Source organism: Lissotriton vulgaris, chromosome 5, assembly GCF_964263255.1.
Source record: "Lissotriton vulgaris chromosome 5, aLisVul1.2, whole genome shotgun sequence".
NCBI lineage: Eukaryota > Metazoa > Chordata > Amphibia > Caudata > Salamandridae > Lissotriton > Lissotriton vulgaris.
Window position 1 is genome coordinate 249,900,954 of NC_141693.1, and position 25,893 is coordinate 249,926,846.

Sequence of the window (25,893 nt, forward strand, 5' to 3'; positions counted from 1 at the left end):
CCACCTTGCATGTGACCACCTCTCGAAGCTATCCGCCAGGAATGTGAAGCTTCCCGGCGTGACCATTCGCATTGTCATTTCCACAGAAGTGACCGAGACCCCTCTCCCGCCGGATAGCTGAGATAATAACTCTAAAAGGGAATATTCTGCTGTCCGGGGGCGCACCTTTTATCACTCCGAAGTGACAGAATGCCTGTCACAGGCGTCATTGCTCGGGCAGTGGCCTCGTTTCTCTGGATATAAAAAAGGGGCCCTGGGCTGTGGAGTTGTAGGACAGCTCTGAGAGGCAGGAGGGATCGGCCACGTTGTCTCAGAGGCTCAAGAGAAGAGAGCACGAATCCGGCGCGCTTTGTTCCACCCAGTGCACCATGGTGACGCCCTGCCTCAGCCTGCTCCTCCCGCTCGTCCTGGGACTGCAGCTCACCGCCGCCGGGAGCCCCCTCTACGGCGCCATCTCGCGCTCCGACCTCGCGGACTTGGAGGTAAGAGCGCCCATGAAAGGCGCGATTATGCAAATCGGACGACCCTCGCGCACAGCGGTTTTGCTGTGGGCGGGAATGTCCCACGGGAACCAAAATATATGCATTTCGAAGCGCGGCTCTCCACATACCGAGCTATTTACTTTTAACGACGTAAAGGTTAATGGAGAGCAAACCTCATAATCATTCAAACCTGTTTTTTAAACGCACCTGCCAGGTGGTTTGTTTACACAGTGTTTTCTCTGTGTTGTTGTCTGAGTCTAATAAACTCGTGCTAGGTCCTCACAGGTATCTGTATCTAAGACCATGAGAAGGCACCCTGGCCACAGCAGGTGCATTAACCCCGGGACCTATACCCAGTGCCATGTTAACGCATGGGCACCCTGGGCAGCTGCCTGGGGCCCCACCGCAGTGGAGCCCATGCAGACCAGAATTTAACACTAATTTTCCGTTAAACATATGTATGCAGGGCCCAGTGCACTGCTTTGCCCAGGGGCCTATAATGCTGTTAAGACGGCCCAGCCTATGCCCACCAAAGTGAGTTCCAGAGCGGTAACATATACCAATAGGGTAACTTTGCCAAGCAACCCCGGCTGGAGCTGCTCCCTGGCACAGCGGTAAGGTACTGAGTTTGCCATAAAGCCAGCGGATAGCCGAAAATCAGCATTTGCAGCTGGGTGTTGTCTCAGGCGCACTGCTTGAAAAGAGCCCATTGTTATCCCAGGTCTTTATTAGTTCTTGCCTTATATTGCCTCACGGTGATCTCTTCATTAAAATTGAGTGTAAACAGTCATGATTAGAAATCTCTAAGATGGTATGCTTGATGAAGAAATGGTGCAGTTGACTGGTGAAGATGGTTTCCCTTCTGTATCATTGGGAACACTATTAATACAAATTGCATGTACAAATGATATATCTATCGAAAGAAATATTTTTATTGTGTGGTTTTTTTAATTCATCATTATGTCAATGAACTTTTTCATGACACTTTTATCAAATTTATTAAATTGAATTTTCTATGTAACTCCAGTGCCTTATTATTATTTATTATTGTCTTGTTTTTTGAACTTTGCCAGCACTTGTGGGATGCCTGGATTGGTTATTTGCTATATGCAACCTCAACTCAGAAAATTATTAATTTAATGCTGTTTAGGTCGAGCCTGCTGGGCAGTGCAAGCTGTCTGGTGGCAAAAGACCTATTGTGAGTTTATAGCGGGCTTAATGATCTCCCATTGCTTACCACTGGTTGGCTTTATTGTCTCTCTCATTTGTTTGCTTATTGTTCGATGTCTTACCTTCCTTTTCTTGTGTTTGTCCCTATCCAGGAGCATAGCTTTGTTACAAATGCTTTGATTGGTTATCTTGCATCCTTCCACTGCTCACATTCAGAAAACTACTTTTTTTCTTTTTCCTTAGATACTCCACGAGAGTGCATGTGTTTTCTAGCTCTCTCCTATTTATGCTGTTTCACTCCTCAAATACATGCCCCTCATCCCCACTGCCATGTATTGCTTCACACGCCTCCCATCTTGTCTGTATAAACATGGCAACAGGGATATTTTTGCTGGGGTATGGCACAAGAGCAGAATTTAAGGGTTCTTTTTTGTTTTGTCTCCTGCATTCCACATATTGCACAAAAGCACAAGCTTTGGCACACAAAAGCTTTTATGGCCCTGGGGGAAGGACCATCTACTGCCCTCACTCAACTGGCACCTGAGGCAGAAAGTGTATTTAGCATGTCACTTCCTGGAGGCCCATAAATCTGCTCCTTGGACCTTGCAGAGGAGCAAATAGCTGAATCCTGTAGAAAGTAAATTAGGCTTGGTAATCATTCCTCTTTACCTTGTGATACTATATAATTCTTTCTAAACTCTCTGAAGAGTTTCCTGAGTGAAATTTCTTTGGAAATAGCATGCCAAATATAAAGATTCAAAACGTGGAATTAATGTAGAGTATTGAGATACCATAAGATACGTGTTTTCTTTTCCTACCGTATTTTGAAGAGTATTTCTTTTACTTTTTTAAACAATACTTTACAGATTATCATTGACAAAGCCAAGAGCTCGACATTCGCATTATAAAGGCAAGACCTGTTGGTTTTGCCAGTGCTTGTTTTATAACTGTTACAACAGAAATCTATAAAATGTCATACACTGACCATAACATACTTTGCCCATTTTAAGAATCAAAGTAGGTTGAGTACAAGAAAACATGTCACTAGGATTTCATGTTTACAGTGCTGCTGTTTAATAAAACAGATGCCTTTAGGAAGTTTAGGTGTTGCATTAATTCAATAGAACTAATTGGATTAAGTACAAGATCACAAAAATTTGTCAAAGAAAGCCAAGATTCGAAGCATGGCGTGCATGTCACCCTATGTAAGTGTAGTGTGAAGGGTGCTGTGCCCTTTCTTTTTAGCCAGCAGTAATGAAGGTCATGGTTTATGTTTGCAGACCCTGGTGGAGCGCTTAGAAGACAGACTTCCTGATGAACAAGGACTGGGGCTCTCCCAAGGCGCTATGGGACAGAGCTACGAGACGGGGGAAGTCTCTAATCCTCGTTCCTCGCTGGATGGAGATGTCATCAGACCCCAACTAGAATCGGCCCAAACACGAGGCTCCCTGGAGCTCCCGGACAGGATGACTCCAATTAGAAACCGCCTTCGTGAGCTCCTCAACTCCCCGAGGAGCTTCAGACGCTCCTCCGACTGTTTTGGGGGAAAAATTGACAAAATCGGAGCCCAGAGTGGGATGGGCTGCAACAACCACTGGGTAAGTAATCTGGTCAAATGGACAGCAGTGCAAGCAGGCCAGAGGGCAACACTTCCTGAAGAGGAGAGTATGCAGTATGGTGGTGAGTTCAACACTCTGAAGGGAGAGAACCACACTCTCACGGGAGAGAAACACTCTCAAGGGAGAGACAAACTCTCTCGAGCTGAAAGAGGCACACTGTAGGTTTCCAAGGGGAAGATATAACACTCTCAGGGGAGGGAGGTGGGATTGGGAAGTATATACTTAAGAGGCAAGAAACACATCCTTAGGGGGAGGCAATATGTCACCAAGTGGGAGGATGTCGTAGTGTCAGAACTGGAACACCTAGGTCTTTACTGCTAGGCTGGTAACATTTTGGGAGGGGTTATCTGTGTCTGAATTTATAATAAGGAACACCGCCATGTTTTTGTCCACCTCATTGGCCTAGTGTGGACATGTTCCTTAATGACAAACACCACAGTGATTAACTCTTGACTAGAAATTTAAAAAAAAGATTTGTTTGTAAGCTTCTTTCATGCACTGACCGTTTTTTATTTAAAATATGAAGCAAATGGACGGGTGCAATATTGATAAATATGGGTAAGGGGACCCATAATTAACTAAAAACTACAGACGCCAGAGTCGTGGCACTGGGTTATAGAGGTGGATCTCTGTAGAGCGTCTTAGGCGAGAGGTCCCATCTATGGGAGTGTGGAGATGGTAAGTCAACAAAAAAGGGACAAGGGGCAAATGAAGGTCCAGTCAAAGGTATGCAGTTCTAAAGAAGGGAACAGAAAGGTCAGGAGCACCTGATGTATCAGGACAGGGGATCTGATACATCAGGAGCAAGAGCCCTCACACACCCAAGGGGTGTCATGCTTCATCATCGGGCAGCTCCTTGTTGAGCAGGCGCTGCAATGCCCAACGACCCCACAGGGGGGCTTTTTGCCAGAAATGGATGAAATGGTTAACCCTGGCCGTAGAACTACGCTACGCTCGTGGAGCGTGGGTAGTTTGCGCTACTTTGCACTACGCGAATTGCACGTAGCACAGTGCAAAAACACGTAGCAAGCATTTTTTGCTTGCTTGCGGTCCTCAACGTCAAGTTAGCGTCCGCAAACGAGCAAAATTACATCCCGGCGAGGTCTTTTCCTCGTTCGCGATCAGCAACTTCAAGTTGCCGATCGCGAGCATGGAAAATAAACCTCTTGGCGAGATTCTCAACGCGAGGCGGTCAGGTTTCTCATTGCGAGTGGTCGTGTATGCTCGCGACCGCTCACGATGAGAAACTACCAGTCTGCGTTGAGAAAGCTGCCGCTCGAGTACAAATCTACTAGAACGGCAGGAAACAACTGCTTGCACTGTGCACAAAGCAGATTGAAATGATTGTACAGTGCGGACAAGCATCCGCCACTGTGCAATCAGTGCCAACAGCATTTTCCCTACCTTACTACTCAGTTCGTGTAGCTTGCGTAGTGCGAAGTGCACTTCGCGTTGCTACGCGTAGCGCTACTACGCAAACTACACCCAGGGTTAGAAATGGTCCACGTTGGCTCTAAAATAAAGTGGAGGTCGACAAGTTTCTTGCCATTCTTATGTCAAAGAATGATTGCAGCAATTCTTCAGTACCAGGAAAAGAGAAGGCTAGACTACTCAAGGGTAGGTCAGTCAAAAGTGTGTGTGCTTTCTAAAGCCCTACCTTACCCCGTTAACACATAGTATGGAGTGTAAGACAATTAGTGTATAGACCGACCTGGAGGGAACAAATGGGGGAAAGAGAGAACAAAACATCAAGAGGCAACTTTGAATCAATGTACACATTAGCATGCAGTACATGTAAAGCTCTGCGTCCAGACGACATTACCTCATAGAGCCAAATACTGATGGCCTGGTCCGTAGTACAGTGAGCCATTAGAAAGAAGCCTTATATCATATGACAAAAGTGACCCAAAGCGATGATGAATCTAAGTAGCATACTGATAGACAGTGTGGGAACAAGAATGAGGCTACTGCCTCAACAACAAGGGGACCCAAATCTCTTTACTGAGGTGAATGTCTGACATTGTTCTGCATTCTGTCCATCAATTGTTCTTTAGGTTTCGCCTGCCAATCCGCTTGCGCATTACTAGCGATATTATAGTAAGGGCAAAAGAACAGTCTACCAAAACGGCGGATTAGACACAGTTCATGTGAGACAGGCGCGTGCACGAGGCCAGCCACGTCACACACCACCATTTGTCTGTTCCTCGCATCAGACTTCAAAGGCTGCCGCTCCCCTCCCAATCACACTTCAAGGGCTTCCGCTCCCCGCCCGCATGCACATCGCACACCACCACTCTCCTACTTCCCCTCCCACCTCCCATGGCAGCTCTTCCCATTCACGCGCTCTGCAGGTCTGCTCGTTCCCTCCCACCCTTCCTTTGATGTCCCTATCAGACTTCAAAGGAATGCGCTCCCGAACTTGCTGGCCTCGCTCTCGTGAACAAGCACCCATACCGCTACCCACCCCCGCCACGCAATGCCCAGAGCTTGTTCCTAACGCGACACGCAACAAGCACCCACACCGCTACCCACCCCCCCACCCCCGCCACGTAATACAGAGAGCTTGTTTTGCCATGGCACCAACAAGGCGTTCCAAATAGTCACCGCTTACTGACAAAAGTAGACTTTTTTTCCTTAATGAGCACTCAAAACGGTTGCCTTCTCCCATCCTAAAACACGTGGTTGCTTGGACAGGAAGTAGTGCGACTCACACAACAATCCCTCGGAAACAAAGGTTCCGGTTTCCATCAAGTTGCAACACTACAAGAAAAGTCCTTCATACACAGAGAATATAGCTGCACAGGTGGGACGCACTCAGCAAATCATACCGAAAGCACTATTTAGATGCCCGTGCACTCGCTCAGTGACCGTTTCAACGCTTAGGTCACAGCCGCCAGTCTTATCAAATGGTGCCATCTTGGAACGGGCTGAGTTCCCTTACTGAGATTATTACCGTACTTTAGTCAGAAGACATTTGTGGAAGCACTCCGTTCAAACAGGTTAAAAAAGGCCGCCATCTTGAATGAGGATATTAACAGCAGACGCTAATGACAGCTTGAACAACATGCTAAAAAGCTCGATGGCATATAGCTCGACACGCATTTCCACTTTCACTTTTGCAATGCTATCACGGTTCGCATCGTTATGCAAAAGGCTCCCAGTTTTCAGTTTTTACTGATTTTTACCGTAAAATACTGACAGAAATCATTGTGTTTCCAATCAGTATATTTTTTTTAAAGTGGAAAAATACAGAAAATTGTGTATCTTTGGATTGACTCCCATGCTGTCATTCACTAATTCTATGTCATTAGCTATTCGGTTTGACAGCATGGGGGAGTTAAAAAAAATTATGTGATTTCCTTAAATGTGTACATGCTTTAATATAAACCTATGGTATAATGCTAATATTTTCATGTGGGTGCTATTTTTTTGGGCTACGTAAGAATCTAAACCCGGCATGCAGCAAAGTATAAGTGCACATTTATTGAATAATTAGGTGCGGAAATATACAAATTACAACTTCATTTATTCACAAAACAAATATGGATAAATACTGATAGTATACCACTCAGTGCCACATAATTACATGCCACACAATTACACTGCACTCAATGCAACATACTCTCCAAATACCACTAAGTACCACATAATTACACTCCACATAATTACACTGCACTCAATGCAACATACATTACAAATACCACTCAGTGCCACATAATTACACGCCACATAATTACACTGCACTCAATGCAACATACACTCCAAATACCACTCAGTGCCACATAATTGCATGCCACATAATTACACAGCACTCAATGCCACATACACTCCAAATACCACTCAGTGCCACATAAGTACACGCCACATAATTACACTGCAATCAATGCAACATGCATTCCAAATACCACTCAGTGTCACATAAATACACGCCACATAATTACACTGCACTCAATGCAACAAAGACTCCAAATACCACTCAATGCCACATAATTACAAGCCACATAATTACACTGCACTCAATGCAACATACACTCCAAATCCCACTCAGTGCCACATAATTACACGCCACATAATTACACAGCACTCAATGCAACATACACTCCAAATACCACTCAGTGCCACATAATTGCACGCCACATAATTACACAGCACCCAATGCAACATACACTCCAAATACCACTCAGTGCCACATAATTACACACCACATAATTACACTGCACTCAATGCCACATACACTCCAAATACCACACAATGCCGCATAATTACACAGCACATAATTGCACTGCAATCAATGCAAAATACATTCCAAATACCACTCAGTGTCACAAGGGACTTAACACCCCCTGCCTGTCTGGCACTAACTGTGCACTATCTTACCCCAGCACACATCTCCGGTCGTCTGTGTGTTCGCCCCCCATCCCTTCTTGGTCTGCAACCCCCTCAGCTGCGTTCACTGGCATTCCAACGTGCCCCAGACATCCCATATCTTCACAAATTCCTGGGGCATCCCCAATCTTTGTACACCAGTTTTTCCAGGGCTCGACACCTCTACATTTCCTTCGCCCATCCGTACACTCTTGGTCTGTCAGTATTTCCCCATTTACGCACAATTTATCTTTTGGCCAGTAGGTCTCTCTCTCACACACACACACACACACACACACCCACACACACCCCCACACACACACACACAGACACACACACACACACACAACCAAACACACACACACACAACCCCACCACACACACAACCCCACACACACACACACAACGCCCCCACACATACACAACCCCCCCACACACAACCCCCCACACACACAACCACACACACACACACACACAACCCCACACAAACACACAAATCCACACACACAACCCAACAACCCCATACACACACAACCCCACACATACACACACAACTCCACACACAACCCCACAACCCCACACACACACAACCACACACACACATGCAACCCCACACACAACCACACACACAATGCCCTCACTCTATCTATCACCATCACTCTATCTATCGCTCTCACTCTATCTGTCTATCTATCGTCCTCACTCTATCGCCCTCACTCTATCTATCTATCACCCTAACTCTATCTATCGCCCTCACTCTATCTATCTATCTATCTATCTATCTATCTATCTATCTATCTATCTATCTATCTATCTACCAGAAATTCTGCAGTCCTTAGACCTATGCAATCAAATTGCTGACTACTTTGAGGGGATAATCGAATTATTACAGAGGAATTTCCTTGATTATCACTCATCCCCCATGTCAGATGGCCATGATAAGATGGAGATGAAGGCCCATTCTCTCAGCGCCTTTACACCGGTCTCTTTGCTTCAAACGCGGGAAGTTATTCTGGCCTGCAAATCCGGGGCCCCTTCTGATTCGTGTCCCCCGCGGATACTTCATCAGACGATCGACGTAGTCAATTCCATTATTAATGGGATCGTCAGTGCCTCACTTAGGGCAGGAGTGGTCACCTCGGATTGGAAAAAAGCAATAGTCAAGCCACTTATGAAAAAACCCAATAAATCTACTACCGATTTATCCAATCTACGACCAATATCCCTCCTTCCAGTGCTGGGCAAAATAACTGAACAGATGGTTTACCAAGAACTAAAAAATTATGTTGAAACATACAATATCCTTCATCCTCAGCAATCGGGTTTCCTCTCAAGGCACTCGATGGAAACAGCCTTTATGGAGCTTACCGATTCTATAAAATTCTTACAGGATGAAGGTAAAAGCGCCGTTTTGATCCTGCTAGACTTAACAGCGGCGTTCAACACCATCTCCCACAAAATACTGATCAATAGGCTGAGAGATATTGGCATTACAGACGTGGCCCTGGTTTGGATAATTTCTTTCTTGTCAGACAGATTTCAAACCACCGCCCTTGGCCCCTTTCTTTCCAAGGACAAAAAGTTTCATTTGGAGTCCCGCAAGGTTCTATCCTGAGTCCTTTATTATTTAATGTTTATATGATTCCCTCATCGCCTTAATTGAGTCATACGGCATACTTGTAACATCTTATGCCGATGATACTCAATTGATCGTACCCCTACACAAAAACTCCACTGATGCCGAACAGAACTTAAAGAACTGCCTGACGGATGTTTTTCAGTGGATGGAAATCAACCATTTAAAATGTAACGCTAATAAGACGGAGATTTTGCCTATGGGGAAAAATGTCAACTTCTGCCCTGATAAATCGTGGCCAGAGGACTCCCCCGCTCCGCCCCACTCAGTGGAAGCAGCTAGAAACTTGAGGGTCTTATTTGACTCTGCACTATCCTTCGATCAACACTTGAGGAATGTGGCAGGAAGCTGTTTCGGCATTATCAAATCCTTAAAGAAATGTTTTGATTTCCTTCCCACTGACTCAAGAAAGGCTGTGGCAGTGGCCCTTATACTTTCCCGTTTAGACTATTGTAACAGCCTGCTGGCCAGAGCAAAAAAGGCCACTTTAAGAAAATTGCAGAGCGTGCAACACGCAGCCGCCAGATTGGTATTGAAATTACCAAGGAAATCATCCGCTTCGGCAGCCCTCAAACAGCTGCACTGGCTACCCCTGCATAAGAGGATTTTGTTTAAGATCCTACTGACCACTTTTCGAGCTCTTAACAACATCGGACCGAGGTATCTATCTAAGCGGTATACCCGCTATAATCCTTCCAGAAAGTTGAGATCATCTGGTGGTAATCTGATTAACATCTCCAGATTCCATTATAGAACTAAGGGGGGGGGGGGGAAACCTTGACTGTTTTGGCCTCTAAGGCCTGGAATGCCATGCCCATAGACCTTAGACTCCTGGTACAGGAGAATCTCTTTAGGAAGCAATTAAAGACCTGGATCTTTAATTTACCAGATGCCTTTGTAATGGCGGCTATCTAGTTTCCGTAATTGTACTGTACACTTTCTCAGCGCCAGGATGCTCCTTCTGGAGCGATAGATGCGCTTTACCAATACCCAATACAAATACAAATACAAATACAATTACAATGCTGCAATGCAGCATTGTGATTGGTTTGATTGGTTTGAGCGCTGTGGTTCAGTTCTCAGCCAGGGAATAGGAACCTAGCCATGTTCTCCAAGCAGGCTGTAATCAGCCTGTGTGGAGAATCTGCAAAGCGTGCATTGACGAGATGGCCGGTCCGAGAGGGCCACCTAAACATTCTTGCGCACTTGGAGTGGGCAAACCACTCCTCCCACTGCTCCTCTCTCATTGGAGCAGTCCCGCACCACATGCAAACCTGAATCAGCAGCAAGTGAACATAAAATGTTAATAACCTAGAGTTATTATCATTTTAGGTTTCCTTTATTTCACTGCTGCAAAGTAGTGAGGCAATGCTTCTCTGCCTTAGTGGAGGAGCCGCTGCGGATAGCGAGAGAGCTGAAAATAGTAGAAGAAGCACACAGGCCAGTGACTTTAGAGATGGTTGTCAGGAGATGTTTTTAGTGCATAAGAAATATGGGCTATTGTAGTGTTAAAAAAGCTAGACTATAACAGGTCCATTTAGAAAAGTGCGCCTGGTTTTGTGTGCAGAGAAAATTGAAAGCTCCTAAAAGTCAGCGAAATAAATTTTTTCAATTGTTAAATTTCAGATCGACCCCACCCGAAAGGCTCCCAGTCCGCCTATCTCGGAGGATAAGTGCAATGAGTTGGCAGATTTCTTTTATAAGAAAATTGCCGATGTTTATGCCACTTTTCCTGTGGAGTCCCCTGTGGATATATATTACAAGAAGCACTAGGTATCGCAGTAAGGAGTCATTTTTCTCCTCTTTTTTGCCTATTGATACTGCTAAATTCGAGATTCTTTTTAATTCTCTTCATTCTGGGACCCCACTAGACTCCACGCCTCCCTGAATACTTCTGGTGTTCCTTAAGGCTCCTCTTTGAGTCATCCGTACACTCTTTAGTATCTTTGTCTGGCTTCGTGCCGACATTGTTGAAGAGTTTGGTCTCTCTATACTCCATATGTGGACTATACCCAGATTATTATATCTTTATCCCCAGACTCAGCCAACTGTCCTCCGCAACATAAATCCTGTTTAGCGGCGAAGAGCAGTGGATGGGCACTAATTGTCTTAAACTTAATTGCATTAAAACAGAGGTTTTAGTAGTTGTGAATCAGCCCAATCTTTGGGTGCCTTTTGGTGGCCGGAAGCACAGGGCCCTCTGCCAGCGGTCGAACAGGTTGTTAAAAATCTTGGAAAAGGGCTGGACAATAAACGCAGGCTTGACAGTTGATTAACACAGTAGCCAGGGCCGGCTTTAGGGCAGCGCGACTGGTGCGGCTACACTGGGCACTGACCTGTGGAGGGGACGCCAACCTCAGGGGGGGAGGCTGTGTTTAGCAAAAACATATGATTGGACAGAGGAGGGGCACTTATGCCCGGTTGTAGTGAGAGAACCCAAGGAGGCATTCATGTGGTGTGGGGGCACCAAAAATGATTGTCGCACCGGGCGCCACCAGTGCCAAATCCGGCCCTGACAGTAGCCACTTGTTGTTTTGGTCTACTAAGATGTTTGAGGAAAATCTGCTGCTCTTTCCTGATTTCTGCTTCATAGACTATAGTTCAGGCGCTTATCATTTCTTGCCTAGATTATGGTGACGTGTTCTATCTTGGAGTGACTAAGGCATCACTTAAAAACTTCAAACTATTCACAATACCACCAAGCACTCTCATGTTTCTTCTCAGCTGCGGGATCACAATTGATTACCTATCGAGAATTGCATCAATTTAAAGCTCTCGGTTGCATCTATCAGGCTTTGACACACACAGGTCCCATTGTTTTTGGAGTCTTGTCAGATCCTTTTTAGGTCGAACTTGGGCAGCGCATGCGCTGCTGCGAGGCATGCAGTAGTGGCTATGGCTTTGAAGCCCCGCAACTCTCCGCCCATATTTTTAGCTGGCTTGTGTCATTGTCATTCATAAACGCTGGCTTCCGAGTCGTTAGTAGGCTTGTTAGTCCCTCCTTGGTACCGCCTTGTCTGCATTTGTTACCTCCCATAACGACCGGACCCGTTACTTGTCTTGTTCCACGGTCTGCTTTATAAGTTGGTGAGCACTACATTATTTAATGCTCTTCCCCTAATTCTACCCACTACCTCACAGCACGCTGCACGCTTTTATTTGAATTTGACTAATGAGGGTCCACTTTAACTATAGAGGCTGCGTTTATTTATTTTAGGAGCGCGGCCTGCATTTAGCGGCCATGCTTACGTACTTATTTATTTTGATTACTAGTGCCCATGCAGCGCTTTCGCATTCATAGCGGCCGTGCCCCTTTCTTTACACAAACCGTGTCTAAAGAACGATACGCGGCCGATATTAAAGTGAAAGCGCAGCATGGACGCTTTTACCCCCCCATAAAAATCTGTTTGTCAACTTGACAAACAGATGCTTTTTTGTCAAAGCCCCCATGCCACGGTTTCACTTTAATGTTGGACACGCCCCTTTCTTTAGACACAGCTTGTTTAAAGAAAGGGGTGCGGCCTTCAAGAATGTGAAAGAGCCGCATGGGCGTTAGTATGAAAAATAAATATTTTCAATGCAAAAGGTCTCACATTTGCGAGAGTTTAAGCTATTGCATTGCCAATAGCAGGAGAGGTGCACACTTCCAGAAAGAGGGCACTCAGTGCAGGAGAGGTACACACTTCTAGATAGAGAACACTCTGCGCAGAAGAGGTACACACTTCCAACAGAGGACACTCAGCGCAGGAGAGGTGCACACTTCTAGATGGAGGATACTCATTGCAGAAGAGGTGCACACTTCCAGACGGAGGACATTCAGGAACGAAGAGGTACACACTTCCAGATGGAAGCCACTCAGCGCAGGATAGGTGCACACTTCCAGACGGAGGATACTCAGTGCAGGTGAGGTACACGCTTCCATACAGAGGACATTCAGGACAGGAGGGGTGCACACTTCTAGACAGAGGACACTCTGCGCGTAAGAGGTACACACTTCCAACAGAGGATACTCAGCGCAGGAGAGGTGTACACTTCTTGATGGAGGATACTCATTGCAGAAGAGGTGCACACTTCCAGACGGAGGTCATTCAGGACAGGAGAGGTGCACACTTCTAGACAGAGGACACTCTGCGCGTAAGAGGTACACACTTCCAACAGAGGACACTCAGCGCAGGAGAGGTGTACACTTCCAGATGGAGGATACTCAGTGCAGGAGAGGTACACACTTTCCGACAGAGGACACTCAGCACAGGTTGTGCACATACAATGCACAGGGCACTGGTGGAGTTTTCACAATGCAGAGTGCACTCAGTGAAGGAGAGATACTCACACTCCAGTCACAGGATCTCAGCACAGATGGGTACACGCGATGCAGAATTAACTCATCACAGTTAGGGTACACACATAGCTCAGGGCAGCTTAGCACAGGATGGGTACACACAATGCAGAGGGCACTCAGCACTGGAAGGCAGGGGCGGCTGGTGACATTTTACAGTGGTGAGGCGCAAACTGATTTGCGAGCGTGGGCCCCAGGCCACTCAGGCCGGGGGCGACCCCCCCGACCCACATACACAACACTCAAAGAAATGTATTCACACACGCATACATACAAACACATCCATTCACAAGACTCTCCACCGAACATTCATGCATACACGGATGCTCGCACCAAACACTTTAAAATAAAAAAAAACACACACTCTTACCTTTCTGCCGGTCCCGGTCCACGCCACGTCTGGGCTCTGCTCCCCACACGTCACAGGCTCACAGCGCCCCTGGCCAATCCTGGCGCCAGAGGCACAGGTACCTTCTCGCCTGCAGCACGCCCATTAGGGCTCCTAATGGGCATGTGCAACGTCGCAAAAACACAAGTGCGCATAAGTGGGTACGGGTAAAAATTCACCCTCCGTCCCCACTCATGCGCACTTGTGTTGCCGCCTGTACAATCATGTCAATCAATCAACATGACGCCAGACCGCAGGGCGGTCTGACGTCATGTTGATTCATTGACATGATTGTCACAGTCTTAACTCAAAAACGCTGAGGGAGCTGCAGGCGGCTTCGGGCAGGGCGGGCTACGCCCCCACACCCCAATGGACGAACCGCGCCTGCTGGAAGGTATTTACAGTGCAGACAGAGGGCATTCAGCACAGGATGGGTACACACAATACAGAGGGCACTCTGGGCTGGTGGAATATTTACAATGCAGACAGCGGGCACTCGCTGCAGGTGAGATACACACACTCCAGGCAGAGGTAACTCAGCACAAATCGGCACACACAATATAGAGGTCACTCAGTACAGGAGAAACACACACAATTCAGTGTAAAATCATCATAGGTAAGGTACTTAAACTGCAGACAAAGTAAATTAAATGCAGATGAGGTACACACAATCCAGGTAGATGGCACGGAGCACAGATGGTTCACGTGATGCACAGTGCACTCAGAACAGGTGGGGTACACAGAATGCAGAGGGCACACAGCACAGGTAAGGCATTTACAGTGCAGACAGAGGACAACCAGCACAGATGGAAATTGTCCAACCCATAGCATCTGATAAGGATGTAGATCAGGAGTGTAAGGATATGATGGGCTATCTGACCAAAGCTATTGATCAGATCGCACCCGAGAAGCTCCAAAGAGCGAATAGTGGCAGAAAGGGAGCCCCCTGGTTCGCACCTGCTCTGAGGGAGCATAGAAAGACCCTACGAAATATGGAGAGAAACTGGAGGAAGAAAAAAGATGTCAAGACTTGTGAACAATACAAGAAGTCGCTCCGTACCTATAAAAAATGCATTCAGGACACCAAAGCCACATTCTATGAAAACTGCATAAATAAGGCGGGCAACGTCCAGAAAGAAACATTTAAAATTCTCACGGAATTAACCAAAAGAACTCAAGATACGGAAACCAATATTAGCTGCGACACTTTCCAGAAATATTTTCTGGAAAAGGTCGACATCATTTTACAAGAAATAAAAAGTATGGTGGTCGATCCCATTGAGCAACAGGCTGTCATAAATCCGGCAGGAATCCTCATGTCAAATTTCCCCCCGATTGACCCATTAATCCTTGAATCCCTGATGAGGAAGACAAAGTCTGGCTCTCCAGCAGATCCATGCCCCCCAAGTGTGTTCTGCTTAGCCCGCCCCAGTCTAGAGGACCATATACTAACTATATTAAATAAATCATTAGATACCGGACGGCTTCCCACTAGCTTCAAAGAAGCACGAGTGAAACCACTACTAAAAAAAGCCGGGGCAGACACTAAAGTCCTGAAAAATTACAGGCCCATTTCCCAGCTTCCGTTTCTGTCAAAAGTGCTTGAGCAACATGTGCTGAAATCCCTGGCATCATTCCTGGAATCCAACCATCTTCTCCATGAGATGCAGGCAGGCTTCCGTGCACATCACAGCACCGAGTTAGTCATGCTCTCGGTGCTGGACGAGCTCAGAGGGATGGCTGACAGGAAAAAAACGAGCGCCCTGATATTATTAGATCTTTCAGCGGCGTTCGATACTGTCAGCCACACCCTACTTTTGGACAGGTTGTCCGGTTTTGGGGTCCGGGACTCAGCTTACCGATGGTTGGAATCTTTTCTAACCGGGAGAACACAGAGGATTCAGCTGGGAGACAGGATATCAGGAGTGGGAGACCTGACATGTGGAGTCCCTCAGGGCTCAGCACTGTCCCCACTCCTGTTCAACCTATATCTTCAACCTCTGATAAATACACTAGCTGAGATGGGCTGCCGTGTGTTCAACTATGCCGACGATACACAGCTGCTGTTGAGCATAGACAACACTATACAGGCTCAGCTACATGCACAGGAGGTGCTTAGATACACAGTCCATTGGATGTCCACGAACTCCTAAGAATAAACCCCGAAAAAACTGAGCTGCTGATAGTTTCTTCAAATTGCTCGCCCTGGAGTGACCTGTACTGGCCTCAGGAATTGGGCCCGACCCCTAAGCCAGCTGACGCGGTCAAAAGTCTAGGTATTAAGATAGACAGCGACCTCTCAATGGTCAGCCAGATCTCCACTGTGGTTGGAACCTGCACTGGCCTCATAAGACAGCTGCGCAAATTAGTTCCACTCCTCTCCCAGTCAATGCTTCGCACGATAGTCTCTGCCACCATACTATCGAGGCTTGATTACGGACATGCGCTCTACCTGGGCCTACCTAAAACTCTAATCCACAGACTGCAGGTGGTCTTAAATGACGCGGCTAGACTCATCTTCAAACTCCCAAGAAGAGCACATGCCTCCCCGTTACTACGGAGCCTTCATTGGCTGCCAGTTGGGCAAAGGTCAGTCTTCAAAAGTCTCTGTATAGCCCACAAATCCATTTATGGACAAGCCCCGGCGTATATCAAGGAACGGCTAGAGATTTACAGACCTGAAAGAAGTCTCAGGTCCTCCGACGCCCAATTGCTGGTATGTCCCCGGTTCAGACTGGCCACAAAGGGTGGGAGATCCTTCTCCGTCCTACTCCCTAAGCTCTAGAACGATTTGCCTGAGGCCCTCCGTAAGGATGGCAATTTACTCCGTTTCAGGAAAGCCCTAAAAACAATTCTATTCAGAGCAACGCTCAGCCCAGCATAGTCCTACCCAGTTCCTCCACTCCCTTTCGGCTAACTCGGTTGTTGTGTTTTGTGGTCAAAGCGCCCTGAGACCTGCAGGTGAATTGGCGCTATACAAAATGTCAATAACAATAACAATAACAATAACAAGATGGGGGTACTTTGAAGGCAGAGGGCACACAGCATAGATGAGGTACAGTGCAGACAGAGGGCACCCTGGACAGATGTGGTACTGTGCAGGCAGAGGGAACACAGCACAGCTGAGGTACAGTGCAGACAGAGGGCACCCAGGACAGATGTGGTACTGTGCAGGCAGAGGGCACACAGCATAGATGAGGTACAGTGCAGAGAGAAGGCAGCCAGCACAGGTGGGGTACACACATTGCACAGAGCACTCAGCACAGACCAGGCAGAGGGCACTTAGCACAGGTGAGGTACACACAATGCAGAGGGCACTTAGCACAGGCGAGATATTAGCAGTGCAGACAGAGGGCACCCAGCACAGATGGGGTACAGTGCAGACAGAGGACACAGATGGGGTACAGTGCAGACAGAGGAAACAGGTGGGGTACAGTGCAGACAGAGGACACAGATGGGGTTCAGTGCAAGCACAGGGCACTTAGCCCAGGTGGGGTACACACATTTCAGAGGGCACTCATCACAGATGGGATTCACACAATGCACAGGACAATCAGTACAATAGGGATACACACAATACAGAGGGCACAGAGCACAGGAGGGATACACACAATGCAGAGACCACTCAGCACAGGTGGAGTTCACACAATGCAGAGTGCACCTAGCACAGATGAGGTACAATGCAGACAGAGGGCACTCAGCACAGGAGGGGCACACACTGCACAGAGCACTCAGCACAGGTGGAGTACACACAATACACAGAGCACTCAGCACAGGTGACGTACACACAATGCACAGAGCACACAGCACAGGTGGGGTACACACAATTCACAGATCACTCAGCACAGGTGGGGTACACACAATTCACAGATCACTCAGCACAGGTGGAGTACACACAATACACAGAGCACTCAGCACAGGTGGGGTACACACAATCCACAGAGCACTCAGCACAGGTGGGGTACACACAATGCACAGAGCACTCAGCACAGGTGGAGTACACACAATACACAGAGCACTCAGCACAGGTGGGGTACACACAATACACAGAGCACTCAGCACAGGTGGAGTACACACAATACACAGAGCACTCAGCACAGGTGGGGTACACACAATTCACAGAGCACTCAGCACAGGTGGGGTACACACAATTCACAGAGCACTCAGCACAGGCGGAGTACACACAATACACAGAGCACTCAGCACAGGTGGAGTACACACAATACACAGAGCACTCAGCACAGGTGGGGTACACACAATTCACAGAGCACTCAGCACAGGCGGAGTACACACAATTCACAGAGCACTCAGCACAGGTGGAGTACACACAATACACAGAGCACTCAGCACAGGTGGGGTACACACAATTCACAGAGCACTCCGCACAGGTGGGGTACACACAATTCACAGAGCACTCAGCACAGGTGGAGTACACACAATACACAGAGCACTCAGCACAGGTGGGGTACACACAATCCACAGAGCACTCAGCTCAGGTGGGGTACACACAATGCACAGAGCACTCAGCACAGGTGGGGTACACACAATCCACAGAGCACTCAGCACAGGTGGGGTACAGTGCAGACAGAGGGCACTCAGCACAGGTGGGGTACACACAATTCACAGAGCACTCAGCACAGGTGGGGTACACACAATCCACAGAGCACTCAGCACAGGTGGGGTACACACAATACACAGAGCACTCAGCACAGGTGGGGTACAGTGCAGACAGAGGGCACTCAGCACAGGTGGGGTACACACAATTCACAGAGCACTCAGCACAGGTGGGGTACACACAATCCACAGAGCACTCAGCACAGGTGGGGTACAGTGCATACAGAGGGCACTCAGCACAGGTGGAGTACACACAATACACAGAGCACTCAGCACAGGTGGGGTACACACAATTCACAGAGCACTCAGCACAGGTGGGGTACACACAATTCACAGAGCACTCAGCACAAGTGGAGTACACACATTACAGAGCACTCAGCACAGGTGGGGTACACACAATCCACAGAGCACTCAGCACAGGTGGGGTACACACATTGCACAGAGCACACAGCACAGGTGGGGTAAAGTGCAGACAGAGGGCACTCAGCACAGGTGGGGTAAAGTGCAGACAGAGGGCACTCAGCACAGGTGGGGTACACACAATTCACAGAGCACTCAGCACAGGTGGGGTACAGTGCAGACAGAGGGCACTCAGCACAGGTGGGGTACACACAATTCACAGAGCACTCAGCACAGGTGGAGTACACACAATACACAGAGCACTCAGCACAGGTGGGGTACACACAATCCAAAGAGCACTCAGCACAGGTGGGGTACACACAATCCACAGAGCACTCAGCACAGGTGGGGTACAGTGCATACAGAGGGCACTCAGCACAGGTGGGGTACACACAATACAAAGAGCACTCAGCACAGGTGGGGTGCACACAATCCACAGAGCACTCAGCACAGGTGGGGTACACACAATCCACAGAGCACTCAGCACAGGTGGGGTGCACACAATCCACAGAGCACTCAGCACAGGTGGGGTACACACAATGCACAGAGCACTCAGCACAGGTGGGGTACACACAATCCACAGAGCACTCAGCACAGGTGGGGTGCACACAATGCACAGAGCACTCAGCACAGGTGGGGTACACACAATCCAAAGAGCACTCAGCACAGGTGGGGTACACACAATGCACAGAGCACTCAGCACAGGTGGGGTACACACAATCCACAGAGCACTCAGCACAGGTGGGGTGCACACAATCCACAGAGCACTCAGCACAGGTGGGGTACACACAATGCACAGAGCACTCAGCACAGGTGGGGTACACACAATCCACAGAGCACTCAGCACAGGTGGGGTGCACACAATCCACAGAGCACTCAGCACAGGTGGGGTGCACACAATCCACAGAGCACTCAGCACAGGTGGGGTACACACAATTCACAGAGCACTCAGCACAGGTGGGGTACACACAATCCACAGAGCACTCAGCACAGGTGGGGTGCACACAATCCACAGAGCACTCAGCACAGGTGGGGTGCACACAATCCACAGAGCACTCAGCACAGGTGGGGTACACACAATGCACAGAGCACTCAGCACAGGTGGGGTGCACACAATCCACAGAGCACTCAGCACAGGTGGGGTGCACACAATCCACAGAGCACTCAGCACAGGTGGGGTACACACAATGCACAGAGCACTCAGCACACATGGAGGACACCGAATGCACATGGCACTCAGCACAGATGGAGTACACAGAATGCACAGGGCACTCAGCACAGGTGATGTATCTACAGTACAGATAGAGTTCACCCAGCACAGATGGGGTACTGTGCAGGCAGAGGGCCCTCAGCACAGGTGGGGAGCACGCACAGCAGACAAAGCACACTCTTTATAAGTATGCATACTTCAGGCAGAGGGAAAACAGCACCGGGAAGATACACACAAAGGAGACGCTATACATGTAGGATACATGAAGTGTGTAGAAACTGGGACTGGAAGAGGCATAACAGCTTTAGATTAGATCCCAAAGCACAATAATCCGGAGATTTGCAAACCAAAATGAGCTAGAAGAACTTCCTGGTGTGTCTTTTGGCTCAATTAAAAGGGTGACATCCACCAAATTGGAAGAGACAGATATTGAATAATAGAATTACTAACAAGTTGAAAGAAAACAAATAAAACACTTTGGCAAACACCTTCAGTCAAATAGACCTTTTACTGCTAAAGAGTACCAGAAAGAGAAGAGAAAACGAAGAGGGATGTGTAACATTATTAGTTTAGGGTTGTCTCATAGAAGTATTTGGGAAGTACCAAAAAATGGCAAAGATCCTTGGGTCCTTCAGAAACACTGGAATCATGGCAGACCATGCCACACGCAGACACGGGCAGCCTCAAGGGAGCAGATGTAATTGAGGGCTGATTTACAAGCCCCTTGCGCCGCCGGTGTGTCACTTTTTGTGATAGACTGACGGCGCAATTTCCTGCCCCATATTTACAAGGCAGGAAAAGCCACCCTGCGTGGCTTTAACTGTCCTTGTAAATACGGCCACTTTACACGCAGCACTTTGAGTGACAGGGGCGTTTCATGGGTGCTGCTGTGGGTGTTCCAACCTAATACCCAGGGAACCTGACCCATTTCCAGGTTTACGAGAAATTGCCTGAATGAAGTCTGAATGCTACGCCTCCCCAAGGGAGGCGTAGGGAGGCGTAATGAGGCAAAATATATTAATTTCCTCTTTCATTCTGCAGCACACATAGAACGAGGAAATCATCTCTAGTGAGTGTAGAGGAACTGTTCACTTCCTGCACATAAGCAATCATTTAGAAAATGCCGTTTTGCAAGTTCTATGTGTGCTAATGCAGCACACATACAAGTTGTACAACGCCATTTCAGATTGTTTATGTACAGCAAGGGAACCCTTCTTGCACATAAACTATCATCCCTGTGACGCAGGGTGCCTGCCTCGGCGCATGGTAGCCAATTGTATGCCAGAGCAGGGGTAAGCACAGGGATGCGACATATTATAGTAAATATGTCTCATCCCTGTACTTTGAAAGTGCTGCAGCGTGGCGCAGCCTAAGGGCTTGAGGCGCCACTTTCTTGTAAATGATAGCAAGTAAAGATGCCTACAAGGGATTTTACTTAGAAAGGTGTATTTTGTAGTTGTTTGTAGAGGAATTTCTCAGTGGTTGAGTCTAATTAGATCACAAGCCAAAATTTCATCAGTTGAAACAATAAATAAATGAATAAAAAGAACAGCACAAAAACAGGAGTATCTTTTATTAAGTATACAAATATATTTATATGTATGAGTCGAATTAAAAAGGGTACAAAAAACAATTATTTCAGCAATAAGCCATGAAAGAGGTGTAATACAATTTATCCAGCAGTTCATGAATAAAAGCATATATTCCAGTACAATCAAAAGTGACATATCTCCTGATGAAAATAATGGTCACTTAAAAGCATTAAGGGCCCGATGTAGGTAGGCATTTACCGGTCGGTAACGGCCGAATTTGGCCGTTACCGACCGGTAAATGCCTTTTCCTATGTAGGAGGCATTTATTTACAGATTCGGTATTTTTACCGATTCTGTATTTACCGAATTGGCAAAATTACCGAATCGGTAAATACCGACTCGGTAAAAATACAGAATCTGTAAATTCTAATGTAGGTAGCACTGTTGACCGTGCTAGAGGTCTCTAAGAATTCGTTATTTACCACCCTATACAATTGGGTGGTAAATAAGGAATTCCTGTGTACATGCACATCTGTGCATGTACACCTGTGCCATGTGGCACACATACATGCCCTAAGGGCATGTATGTGTGTCACATTGCACACAAGCCAAAAACGAGGGTGCTACAGGGTGTCAAAGTGACACCCTGTTCCCCCTGGCAGGATTCGGTAATTACCGAACCGGTATTTGCCATTGATTCCTATGGGCTTTAAGGCCCAAAGAAATCAATAGCAAATACAGATTCGGTAATTACCGATTTTTACCGATTCAGTAATTAATTCGGTAAAAATACCTGCATCCCCATTGCCAGTTCTTAAATACCGAATCGGTAAGATTCGGTATTTAAGAAGTGGTAATCTGGGATTACCTACATCGGGCCCTAAGTGTTTTGGAAGTAGATGGTAAAGTCGACGTTTCGGTCTTAAATGGCGTCAGTCCATCTTCAGGACGATGGATATTGCATATGGCAAAGACCCTTTTCTTACAGAAGTGACCCAGCACGGTTGATTCTTTTTCCGTAGGAGTAAGTTTCACACTGCAATTTCAATAGAGGAGCTATCACTGATCTAATAATTAAGATGAGTCCAGCATGGTGGCGACAGTTACGAGGGAAATCAAACAACCTCCAATTAAGGTGTCTGGACAGTGACTGTCTGTCACGACGTTATTCGCACACAGGCGTCAGTCCCAGCGAAAAGTAAATGAAGCACTCAATCTGAATCTCTGTTACAAAAGGAGTGGAGGCACTGCCCTAACCAGGAGAGTGGTACTCAACCTTCAGGTATACACTGGTTATAGAGCCTCGAAATAGGTTTTACAACCCTAAAAAGCTCCTCTTCTTGTCTCTCCTCCTTGTCCCCTTCCTCCAATGATCTGGCACATCAGTTCAAGCACCTTCTTCCAAGTCCTTCCAGGCACTAAGCCACAAAGTATGAAGAACAAAACCCCACAAATCCAAGGCAGCAGATTCCCCAAATTGCCTGTGGAAATCCAGAGGTTTTCTGTGCCAAACAGTAATCACAGGGGGGACTTGTTTGTATTTAAGCAAAACAACTTCAAGCATGTACAGTTCTGGAGTGGTCCAGCTTAGCACTCTAGGCCTGAATTCTAAGTTATGCAGCAGCACCCGTTCACTTACTCTGCACCCAGAATTTACTGGTACCCCATGGACCAAGAATACTCATGGCCGTACGCGTTTTCTCCTTTCGAATGGGAAGTACCAATGGAAATTTGTTTTTTCCTGTAGTGATTTAGAGGTCCTCACACAATATAGAGTGGGCCTTAATATTGCATGCAAAATTACTGCGGGCTTCACTTAAACAGAGCATGCACTTCAATTTCAAGTGGCTTCACTCATACAAAATGAACATACATCGCTGGCAGCAGTTGTGCAAGCTTCCCTCACACATAGAACAGGTTCAGAATGGATAACAGCTGTGTAAGTTTCCCTCACAAACAGAACAGGGAGTGTGAGTAGTTGTGCTGCAACCTTTCCCGAAACAGAGAGCAGGTACATTTTGGGTAGTAACAGTACCCGCTTCACTCAATAACAGAAGAGGTGCACTATGATAAGCAGTAGTGCAAGCTTCTATACAAACACAACAAGTACAGCCCGGGCACCAGCAGTGCAAGCTTCCCTCTCCCATATGAAAAGGGCACGGTCAATAAAAGTGGAAGATTCTCTCACAAACAGAACAAGTACAGCAAGAGTAGGAGGACTACAGACTACACTTGCCTAGAGTTTAACACTAAGATACAGTCATATGGTTCCTTACGGGTATTATAATAGCTCAGGGCTTAATTAGTAAAAAAAAAGTGTCAGGGCCCTCATCAGGAGGGCACTGCAGCTTTCACTACTCATTGCCCTGACCAGTGCTGCCGATGAGAGTACCAACACAACCACTAGCCATCACACTGCTACAGTTATTGCAATTTAGACTATTCGAGGGCCCCAACGCTATAAGAAGGGCTTGAGTAGTATGTATTAGTCATTGTAATGTATATTGAATTAATAAATAACTTTTGTTAGATAAACAGCGCCACCATGTGGTAGAGTTTCGTAAGTGCTGGTGTTGACAATTAAGTGCTGGTGCCGAGCAACGGAAACCACTGGTTCAAATTATAGTGGCTCCTTTATGGTCTGATGCAGCGAGGAGATCGCCAGATGCATACAAGCCTCCTTAAATTCATCAGCTCATGTTTAGCGGTGCCATCAATATCATGGCAAGGGAAAAAACACCTGGTCTCATTCATACCCTGGGCGGCATGCACTTCGGAGAGCAGTTGCCATTTACACTGCCACCCTGGCACAGGGTAGCACGCACCATTTTTTAGGATCCCCATCAGCCTGGCAGAGAGTTATCTGTTGTAAAGGGAGGCCCGATTACAGGGGCTCTCTCTGCAGCATGGAAGGTTTGCCATGAGGGTGAACTATTTAAAGCGCCCAATCGGCAAACTTTTTTGTTCATAGAAAGTATGAGTTTTTTTTTTCTCTGAACAACAGATAAATGGCTCAACATTAAGGAAACTTTCTCCTTGTTATTGGAGGCCACAGTTCATATTTCAGGCCTGAAGCCTGATAGACACCGGCAGGAAATAAGGGCAATGTTGGTGGGGTGACCGTCACTGAGCCTGGTGAACCTTAGCGGTTGTGCCACCAGGTAGGAAGTTTGCACCGGCGGAGCTAGCGGTGTAAACAGTGCTTCTTTAGACCAAGGGCGGCTCTAGGCTCATGGCGGCCCGGGGCAGGGAGCGTAGGTAGGGGGCCCCGAAAGAGGGGGTTCGGGCGGGACGGAGCGTGGAGGCCAGTGAAGAGGGGGGGTCAGGGTGTTTGGAGGTGGAACAGAGCCGGAGGCCACCAAATCCCTGCCAGGGGCCGCCACGCAAATATGTATCCATCATCAGAGGATTTTTATATTAAGGATATATATTGGCATGGTGGCCCCTGGGGTCTGGTGGCCCTGTGCAGGTGCACAGCTTGCACATACCTAAGGCCGCCCCTGCTCAGACTTTAAAAGGAGTGGAGGAAGTGCACGTTTTGCATGGCGGAAGCACATTCAGTGCACAGCGGTGCTCAAGCTCAGTCATACTCTAAATGAGAACCAAAGTTTGGGTTAGCAAAAATAAGTTAGGCAGTGCGATTCGGCCGCTAGTGGTTTAATAGGTCTCAAACAAGACTGAGGTAACTGTTAAGAAGGTTTACTTGTCATCCTATACAAGATCCTCCATTGCATACATAGTTCGTGGATATGTGCAATGTTTTGGGCCCCACCCTTCAAACAACTGACTATGAAATAAGTATACTTGATAAGTTTGTGGTTTCCAACTGCAGGAAGTAGTTTAGATTTAAATTCAAAACATAACAGCGAATTATCAGTTGCACGGATTCAATTGCAAATAAGGGCATGAATGAATGTATCGCATTACTTGACAATGCACTCACAGGTGGATTCCCAGGCTGCATTTTGTAACACATAAATTAGGACTACAGGAAATACATTCATAGGAGGGTCAACTCCCTCGCTATGAGGGGGTGGAGACTTGTAAGTCTACATCTAGGTGCAAATCTTCAGAAAGAAATGGTGAATAACAAAACAGTGGAGAGTTATACCGAGCAGTGGAAGTAAGTATACAGGTGAGAA

At 47.1% G+C, this 25,893-nt stretch overlaps 1 protein-coding gene across 1 annotated transcript in view; it reads left to right on the forward strand.

Annotated features, from left to right (window-relative positions):
* The first annotated feature begins 266 nt into the window (after nucleotides 1-266).
* The window catches only part of LOC147710617 (natriuretic peptides A-like), a 29,475-nt gene continuing 3,848 nt past the window's right edge, over nucleotides 267-25,893 (forward strand). The window contains exons 1-2 of the mRNA XM_086921291.1: nucleotides 267-482; nucleotides 2,933-3,250. Of these exons, the coding sequence (XP_086777417.1) occupies nucleotides 369-482; nucleotides 2,933-3,250 (432 nt within the window). The 5' untranslated portion in view covers nucleotides 267-368. The remainder of the gene's footprint in view (nucleotides 483-2,932; nucleotides 3,251-25,893) is intronic.